Source organism: Trifolium pratense, linkage group LG5 (genome assembly GCF_020283565.1).
Source record: "Trifolium pratense cultivar HEN17-A07 linkage group LG5, ARS_RC_1.1, whole genome shotgun sequence".
Taxonomy (NCBI): Eukaryota; Viridiplantae; Streptophyta; class Magnoliopsida; order Fabales; family Fabaceae; genus Trifolium; species Trifolium pratense.
The window spans coordinates 28,303,432-28,313,588 of record NC_060063.1 but is presented as its reverse complement, the minus strand read 5'-3'; the positions used below and the strand labels follow the sequence as shown (position 1 = coordinate 28,313,588).

The following is a 10,157-nucleotide window of genomic DNA, read 5'->3' as shown; positions in this document are numbered from 1 at the left end:
TCGTTGAAGGCACTGTGCAGCAGCCAGATGAAAACTCACCAGAAATGGAGGATTGGTGGACTGTCCAAGCTATGGTGGTGTCTTGGATCTTAAACACCATTGAAGCTTCCTTGCGTTCTACTATTTCCTATATGGAGAACGCAATGGAATTATGGGATGACATTAAAGACCGACTTTCAGTTGTAAATGGACCAAGAATTCAACAACTGAAATCGGAACTAGCAAGCTGCAAACAAGAAAGAATGACCATGGTGAATTACTATGAAAAACTCAAAGCTTTGTCGAGATGAATTGGGAAATTACCAGCAGATACCAATCTGCACGTGCAAAGGATGCACATGTGACATCAAGGCGAAGTTAGAGAAACAGAGGGAAGAAGAAAAGATGCATCAATTTTTGATGGGTCTAGATGATGTGTTGTATGGAACAACACGCTCAAGTCTTCTTGCATCAGATCCATTGCCATCATTGAATCGAGTTTATGCCACCTTGATACAAGAAGAACGTGTGAAGACCATCGCTAGATCCAAAGAAGAGCGGACAGAGATTGTTGGCCTAGCGGTGAAAACTGGTGGAAGAACAAGAGGCCGAGGTGACTGATGGCGGTTTTCGCAAGTGTACGAAATCGTGCAAGTAATATATTTAAAACGGTAAGACCGAGTGTCGAACTCAAGGATCGCGTTATACTGTTGAATTGTGATTTTTACTCGATTGAACAAAAGGTTTCAGTTTAATTGGTTGCAATAGCAATAATAATAATAACAACGAAAATTACTTTGTATTTGATAATAATAAAAATGTCAGGGATGAGTTTCACTAGACTACTATCTTAATGTAGTGACTTGATTATGACTATTGAAGGTATTTATCAAATTATTACCGAATTTCCTAAAGTATTCGTGCCCTAATTCCTTAGTGACAGAGTCGTTAATTCTAAAATAATTCCTAATTCCTTAGTGAATTTAAGATTAGAATTAAGCATGAATGAACAAGAATTCTAAATTGGTTTCAAGGGTTTGTATCTATTCCTAAATTACAAAGGCAAGAATTTCTTATATCAAAGCATTCATAAATTCAACTCCCGTATCACAATATGAATCGTAAATCAATTTAACGGTGATCAATCGATAAAAGCATTAAGCACAGATATAAGAAAAATAATCAATAGAATTCTTCAATAGTCACAAATCAAATCATAAAATAAGAATAGTCATCTAGGTTTACTCATCCCTAACAATTGAAAAATTAGCTACTCATAATGTTGATTAGAGATAAAAATAGTATTCAAAATTACACATAAAATTGCGGTTGAATGACTTGAATCACCAATTAGTTGCTCCGCTGTGCAAGCCGTCAGTCTCTCGTACTGTGTAACTCCTTCTCTCGGCGTGCGTGATTCCTTCTTAGGTTTAGTGCTTCTTTATTTATATGCCTTGCAACAAAGCAAGTCACGTGTATGCCTAGGTGGCATGTGGCATGTGATTAAAAGCTTGATTGCCTCATGCTGATGCGTTGATGATGTCATGTGTTGGAAAATCCAAATCGCACCGCGGCTGGAACTGTGCAGGGACGCGAGAAAAACAGTAGCTTCAATGCTTATTTCTCCAAGTCTTTGCAATTTTTGGAATGTTTTCCAAGTCTTTTTTTTTCTTCTAGGCTTTTATCTTCGAACTCTTTTATGTGTCAATTTCTTCATAAATTCTTCTCTTTGATCATGCAATACTCTTAAAAATTAACTAAAATACTATAGAATAATAATTAAAAATACTCAAATGACGGAATGTCATCACAACCCCAAACTTGAATTGTTGCTTGTCCTCAAGTAATATGTCTGTCGAAACAAAACTGTCAGTGAATTAAAAAATTAATTTGAATGATAAAAATCTCAAAAACCTTTTTTTTCTCTTCATCCGGCAATAGAACTACCGGTCTTAACTTCAGTGATCCTGCTCAATCAATGCTTTGGTTTTCAAGACTTCAATCAGCTTCGGTTCAATGATCATTCCACACGATGTTCAAAGTTCAACCTTATCTCTCACTCACTAATTCACTCAATGTTGACGGGGTATTCACTCCATCAACATGCAAATGCTATTTTACCATAAGCTTGAAAAAATTCTAAACCGTCAATCAAAGTAAATACATGACACACATTTTTGAGGTCTTAAAGGTTGTAACTTGGCTCGGGTAAATGGTGGGATAAATTTGGGAAAAGTAGGCTAAATTGGAGTTAGGTATCAACTACTATTCCTTATTGAAAAATTACCATAACCGGGGCTCAATTCATTGTTGATTAGGTACTTAGAGAACTTATTTTTCATCATTTTTTTTTGAAGATGCCACTATTTTTCATGCTTAATGGCTCTTTATTCTTTTTTTTTTAAGAAACTCAATTATTTTTTTGTGAGTCTCTATTATTCACTTTTTTTTTTTTTTTTTTTAGTTCTCTAGTACCCCTACCCCAAACTTAAGATGTTGCTAATTCCAGAAGCAACCCCAAACTTAAAATGATACCATGACAAGGAAATTTAAAGCTTCTACCTAACTCCAAGAAGGGTAAACAGATAATAAATTTCAGGTCTAAAAGGCTTATAATTGAGTTAGTCACCGAAAGAAAGGGGATTTTTTTTTTTTTTTTTGGCTCAAAGTGGTTTAGCAACAGATATATAATAACAGGGTAGCTTGAAAAGGCTCAGGGTACCAAACAAATGTGCCTCTATGTGTGTAAATGTAAAACCAATCAACAGTAGAGAATAGTCGCAAGTTCTAGAAAATATACAAAACATGGATACACTCATAAGATGTGAAAGAAATAGTATACCGTGGAATTTATTTGGCTCAAAGTGCTCACCAGCTGAGGTATCTGAAGGTTGAACTAGTACACCGTGCAAAACTCCATCTTTCCTATTCATCTCTTTGTCTCTTTAACCATTGCACTTTCATGAGCAGTCACACGTCCTTATTCTTTTATGTGCAAGTCTAAGAGATTTTCATCATGCAAATTCAGGTATTAACACACTGACAATTCTGAAAAGACATAAAAACATTAAACTTGATAATAAACAAAACAACAAAAAGATGAAACACAAGGGATTGTCAGCAGACAGCAGGTGACATCATTGATAGTCTTTTTTTTTTTCTTTTCTATTTTCTCTTTTTTTTTTCTTTTTTTTTGAATGAAAAATGAATGGTAAAGCATAATGGATGGGTTGCCTCCCATCAAGCGCGTGTTTAACGTCTCGAGCCTGACGCGCCACTTTGTCATGTGGACTTCAAAGGGATGGATTCAATTGGCCGCTCAGACTCTCCCCCATAATATGGTTTAAGTCTTTGTCCGTTCACCTTGAATGTTCTCGCGGAACCTGGATCTTTAACTTCAATGGCACCATATGGAAATACTTTTGTAACTTTGAATGGACCAGACCATCTTGATTTCAATTTTCCAGGAAACAGCTTCAACCTGGAATTAAAAAGTAGAACTAGCTGCCCTTCTTGAAATTCCCTATTTTGAATCTTTTTATCATGCCATTTTTTTGTTTTTTCTTTATAAATTTTGGCATTCTCATAAGCGTAATTCCGAAATTCATCCAACTCATGGAGTTGAAGAACTCTGGATTCACCCGCTTTATAAAGATCAAAATTTAGGAATTTCGTGGCCCACAATGCTTTGTGTTCTAGTTCCAAAGGTAAGTGACAAGCTTTGCCATAAACAATTTGAAAAGGGGACATACCTATGGGTGTTTTGAATGCAGTTCTGTAAGCCCACAATGCATCATCAAGCTTTACTGACCAATCTTTTCTTGAGGCATTCACAGTCTTCTCCAAAATTTGCTTGATTTGCCTGTTAGATACCTCCACCTGTCCACTAGTTTGAGGATGATATGGAGTTGCAATCCGATGATGCACGTTGTACTTTCTTAGTAATGCCTCCATCTTTCGATTGAGGAAGTGGGTTCCCTCATCACTAATCAACGCTCTAGGGACTCCAAAGCGTGAGAAAATATTTTTCTTGAGGAATGAAACCACTACTTGAGCATCATTGGTTTGAGTGGCAATTGCTTCTACCCACTTAGAGACATAGTCCACTGCCATTAAAATGTACATCTTTGAGTATGAGGATGGAAAAGGTCCCATAAAATCAATTCCCCACACATCAAAAATTTCTACTTCCAATATAGGATTTTGAGGCAACTCGTTTCTTTTTGAAATATTTCATGTGCGTTGGCAGCGGTCACATCTCTTAACATAGGTAAAAGCATCCTTAAATAATGTAGGCCAAAACAAACCAGATTGAAGGACCTTTGCAGCAGTCCTATCTCCACTAAAATGACCGCCATAGCTTGAGTCGTGACAATGCCACAACACTTTCTCTTGCTCATCTTCCGGAACACACCGTCTTAACAATCCATCTACCCCCCTTTTATATAAAAAAGGCTCATCCCACACATAGAATTTACAATCATGGAGGAATTTTTTGCGTTGTTGGGAGGTGAAATCAGATGGAATTGTCCTTCCCACCATGTAGTTTGCGATGTCTGCAAACCACGGTGCAACTGTCATAGCTAAGATATGTTCATCTGCAAAGAGGTCCTGAATTGGCCTCTTTTCTTCCGTCTCTTCCACTGTTTCCAATCGAGAGAGGTGGTCTGCCACAGTATTCTCTGACCCCTTCTTATCTCGAATCTCTAGATCAAATTCCTGTAACAACAATATCCACCTCAAAAGTCTCGGCTTCGATTCCTGCTTAGCAAACAAATACCTCAAAGCAGCATGATCAGTGTAAACAATAACTTTAGATCCTAATAAATAAGATCTAAATTTATCAAAAGCATAAACAATAGCCAAAAGTTCTTTTTCAGTAGTTGCATAGTTAAGTTGTGCTGGATTCAAGACATGACTAGCATAATAAATTACATGCAACAACTTATTTTTCCTTTGTCCAAGCACTGCCCCAACAGCTATGTCACTTGCATCACACATAATTTCAAAAGGTAGTGACCAATCAGGTGCAGTGACAATAGGGGCAGTGACCAACCTGTGCTTCAAAATGTTAAAAGCATTTAAACAATCATCATTGAATTGGAAAGGTGTGTCTTTCACTAGTAAATTAGTAAGAGGTTTTGCTATTTTGGAAAAATCTTTAATAAACCTCCTATAAAAACCCGCATGACCTAAAAAGCTTCTAATACCTTTTTCATTAGTAGGAGGGGGAAGTTTTTCAATTACTTCAATTTTTGCTTGGTCAACCTCTATCCCCTTGTAAGAGATTCGGTGACCCAAAACAATTCCCTCTCTCACCATGAAATGACATTTCTCCCAATTTAGAACCAAATTAGATTTTTGACACCTTTCCAATACAAGAGATAAATTAATTAGACAATTATCAAAAGAAGAGCCAAAAACAGAAAAATCATCCATAAATACCTCAATTTGTTTTTCAATCATATCAGAGAATATCGACATCATGCACCTTTGAAAAGTTGCGGGTGCATTGCACAAACCGAATGGCATCCTCCTGTAAGCATATATCCCGTAGGGGCAGGTAAAGGCGGTCTTCTCTTGATCCTCCGGTGCTACAGCAATTTGATTATAACCGGAGTACCCATCTAGGAAACAATAGTAATCATGACCTGCCAACCTCTCTAGCATCTGATCAATGAAAGGTAATGGAAAGTGGTCTTTCCTTGTTGCAGTGTTCAGCCGCCTGTAATCAATGCAAACTCTCCATCCAGTGACTGTGCGAGTTGGGATTAACTCATTCTTTTCATTCATCACCACCGTAGTCCCGCCCTTTTTTGGAACAACTTGGACAGGACTAACCCACGAACTGTCGGAGATAGGATAAATAAGACCTGCTTCAAGTAGCTTAACCACCTCTTTTCTAACTACCTCTTTCATGGCTGGATTGAGTCTCCGCTGCGGTTGTATCACTGGTTTATGATTGTCTTCCATCAAAATCTTATGCATGCAGAAAGTAGGGCTTATGCCCTTCAAGTCTTCAATGGACCACCCAATGGCACCTTTGTACTGTCTGAGGATTCTCAACAATTTTTCTTCTTCCAAAGAACTTAAATTTGCACTTATAATAGCCGGGTATTCATCCCTCTCACCAAGGAACACATACTTCAAATGCGAGGGTAATTGCTTAAGTTCAACTACCGGTGCTTTCTTTGATTCTTCCATAACAACTTCTTCTTTGGGCTGTAACTCCTCCCACCTAGTAGGGGTGCGACGGTTGTAGGATGGAAGGGCCTCCAACATAGTTAGAACTTCACATTCTCTAGGGTCTTTATTTTCTTGAACAATTTCTAGTGGCAAGCTCAAAACTCTTTCAAGGGGTAGACTTGGAACTTGTTGTTTTATTTGTTCCCCAATTATTGAGTTCAGAATGTTAACCCTATAGCACTCCTCTTTTTCGTCTGGATGTTTCATTGCTTCAAGGACGTTTAACTTGACAACTTCATCATACACTTTCAAAGTTAAAGTACCATCTTCTAAATCAATTAAACATCTTCCCGTCCTTAAAAATGGTCTTCCAAGGATCAACGGGATGTCATCATCTTCCGGCATCTCAAGAACAACAAAATCCACCGGAAATATTAATTTGTCCACTTTCATTAGAACATCTTCAACAATACCGTATGGGTGTTTTATTGAATGGTCAGCAAACTCCAATGTCATCCTGGTATTATTAATCTTCCCAATACCCAACTTCTTGTAAATGGACAGCGGCATCAAACTTACACTAGCTCCAAGATCAATTAAAGCTTTCTTGAAAGTTCTATCCCCAATGGTACAAGGAATAGTGACACTTCCAGGATCTTTGAGTTTTTGTGGAATCTTCCGCTGTAAAATTGCACTACATTGCTCTGTGAGTCTCACCTTCTCATCACCAATAGTTCTCTTTCTTGAGATGATATCTTTCATAAACTTTGCATAAGTAGGCATTTGCTCAAGAGCTTCGGCAAAAGGAATGTTGATTTGAAGCTTTTTGAACACCTCTAGAAACTTACCGAAATTCTTCTCATCTTTTTCTTTTTTAAGCCTTTGAGGGAAAGGTAACTTGATCTCTGGTTTCAGAAGGCTCTCTTTCTTTTGCACAATTGGTTCTTCTTTCTTTTCAAGCACTTCAACATCATCTTCTTTTTCAGTACTTCGAACTTCCAACTCTACCTCAACAAGTGTAGGCGATGACTCACTCCCACCCTTTTGTAAATTGGGTGATCGTGATTCATTCACTTTTTGACTTCTTGTAACAACAGCATTCACACTACCATGGTCTCTTGGATTAATAACAGTATTGCTTGGAAGACTTCCAGGAGCTCGTTGTGAGAGTTGTTGAGCAATTTGACCAACCTGAATTTCAAGATTTTTTATTGAAGCTGTTGTATTCTTTTGTGCAGCTCTTGTCTCTTGAGTGAAAGAGTTCATGTTTGTGGCCATTGCTTCAATAGCTAACTCCCAATCTGCCTTCTTTTGTGGAACTGACGGTTGATTTGATGTGCCTCCTTGGTAACCCCCTTGTTGTTGACTTTGAGGACCACCTTGTTGGTTCTTCCATGAGAAGTTTGGATGATTCCTCCAGCCTGGATTGAATGTGTTTGAGTAAGGATTATTCTGTTGGCGATTTGTTTGGTTGCTGAGAAAATTCACCGCTTCTACTTGTGTTGCATCCATAGGTACATCGCAATGCATAGTGAAATGAGGGCCTGCACACCAGTCACATCTCACAGTGTTCATCTGGTTAACTGAAGCAGCTAGAGGTTGACTTAAATTAAGAGCTGCCATTCTCTTTGTTACTTCAGCTGACACTGCCTCTTGAATCTGCTTGTTGGTGAGTATATTCTGAGCATTTTTGTGTTCAACTTGATTCAGGTCTATGAGTCCACCTCTTGTACCACCAGTTCTGTCATACATCTCCATTTGTTCATTTAGTGCAACAGCTTCAATGACTTTTATGATTTGAGTAGCGGTTTTGAAATTTATGGAACCACCAGAAGCTGTGTCTAAAACTTGTCTAGTAGCAAGGAGTAGACCATTGCAGAAAATTTGCATTTGAACAGTACCATCATAATTGTGCTCTGGACATGCGGCTAGTAACTTCTTGTACCTCTTGTAAGCTTCTCCAAGTGATTCTCCATCTTTTTGTTGGAAGTTGGAAATGTCTTGTCGCCTTCTCACAAACAAAGCTGTAGGAAAAAACTGCTCCAAGAACTTGTCTTCCATTTCATTCCAAGTTGTTATGCTACCAGCTGGTAAGGAGTCGAACCATTCTTTGGCATCATCAGTTAGTGAGAATGGAAATAGTCTCAACCGTTTGGCTTCTTCAGAATTACCATCCACCTTTGTTGTCTCACAAATCACAAAGAAATTCTTCAGGTGCTTATTGGCATCTTCATTGTACTTTCCTGCAAACTGTTTCTCCTTCAACTCACGCAGCAATCCTGGATTGATTTCAAACTTGTTTACCGTCACAGGCTGATTAGTAATGGTCAATCTGTTTCGGTTTCTGTCACGGGCACCATAGTCTCCGAGAAGTCTCTCCACTGGTGGTGGTGGCGGATTATCATCTGCCATCTCGTTAACTTCCTCGTGTACCTGTTCGTCTGTGTCAAAGTTTACTTCACTATTTTCCTCCTTCTCTTTGAGTTTCCTCAATCGAGCTTCTTTTCGATTTGCTCGAGCGGTCTTTTCGATTTCTGCGTCAAAGAGAAGTTCAGCTGAGGCCTGGCCTCGCATACAAGATTAGACAAATAGTGAGTAATAGAGTATTGAATAATAATTAAAATAAATTAAAAGCAAAAATTTTGTTGCAGAGCAAAAAATTTCAATTAAGCAAAAATAAAAATTCAACAATGATTTGGCAATCCCCGGCAACGGCGCCAAAAACTTTTCGTTGTAGTATAGTGGTAAGTATTCCCGCCTGTCACGCGGGTGACCCGGGTTCGTTCCCCGGCAACGGCGCCAAAAACTTGATGGCGGTTTTCGCAAGTGTACGAAATCGTGCAAGTAATATATTTAAAACGGTAAGACCGAGTGTCGAACTCAAGGATCGCGTTATACTGTTGAATTGTGATTTTTACTCGATTGAACAAAAGGTTTCAGTTTAATTGGTTGCAATAGCAATAATAATAATAACAACGAAAATTACTTTGTATTTGATAATAATAAAAATGTCAGGGATGAGTTTCACTAGACTACTATCTTAATGTAGTGACTTGATTATGACTATTGAAGGTATTTATCAAATTATTACCGAATTTCCTAAAGTATTCGTGCCCTAATTCCTTAGTGACAGAGTCGTTAATTCTAAAATAATTCCTAATTCCTTAGTGAATTTAAGATTAGAATTAAGCATGAATGAACAAGAATTCTAAATTGGTTTCAAGGGTTTGTATCTATTCCTAAATTACAAAGGCAAGAATTTCTTATATCAAAGCATTCATAAATTCAACTCCCGTATCACAATATGAATCGTAAATCAATTTAACGGTGATCAATCGATAAAAGCATTAAGCACAGATATAAGAAAAATAATCAATAGAATTCTTCAATAGTCACAAATCAAATCATAAAATAAGAATAGTCATCTAGGTTTACTCATCCCTAACAATTGAAAAATTAGCTACTCATAATGTTGATTAGAGATAAAAATAGTATTCAAAATTACACATAAAATTGCGGTTGAATGACTTGAATCACCAATTAGTTGCTCCGCTGTGCAAGCCGTCAGTCTCTCGTACTGTGTAACTCCTTCTCTCGGCGTGCGTGATTCCTTCTTAGGTTTAGTGCTTCTTTATTTATATGCCTTGCAACAAAGCAAGTCACGTGTATGCCTAGGTGGCATGTGGCATGTGATTAAAAGCTTGATTGCCTCATGCTGATGCGTTGATGATGTCATGTGTTGGAAAATCCAAATCGCACCGCGGCTGGAACTGTGCAGGGACGCGAGAAAAACAGTAGCTTCAATGCTTATTTCTCCAAGTCTTTGCAATTTTTGGAATGTTTTCCAAGTCTTTTTTTTTCTTCTAGGCTTTTATCTTCGAACTCTTTTATGTGTCAATTTCTTCATAAATTCTTCTCTTTGATCATGCAATACTCTTAAAAATTAACTAAAATACTATAGAATAATAATTAAAAATACTCAAATGACGGAA

The 10,157-nt window shown here is 37.6% G+C and overlaps 1 protein-coding gene across 1 annotated transcript; it reads right to left on the bottom strand.

Moving 5' to 3' along the window:
* Positions 1-1,379: 1,379 nt before the first annotated feature.
* LOC123886392 lies at positions 1,380-10,157 on the bottom strand. The gene is made up of 2 exons (XM_045935712.1): positions 9,671-10,157; positions 1,380-8,727 (listed from the first exon to the last, which is right to left on the bottom strand). The coding sequence occupies exon 2, from the start codon at positions 8,575-8,577 to the stop codon at positions 4,213-4,215; it is 4,365 nt and encodes a 1,454-aa protein (XP_045791668.1). The 5' UTR covers positions 8,578-8,727; positions 9,671-10,157; the 3' UTR covers positions 1,380-4,212.

What these genes read in the sequence shown, in the direction of transcription:
- LOC123886392 (XM_045935712.1), bottom strand. Translation starts at nt 8,577, where the DNA reads ATGGCAGATGATAATCCGCCACCACCACCAGTGGAGAGACTTCTCGGA.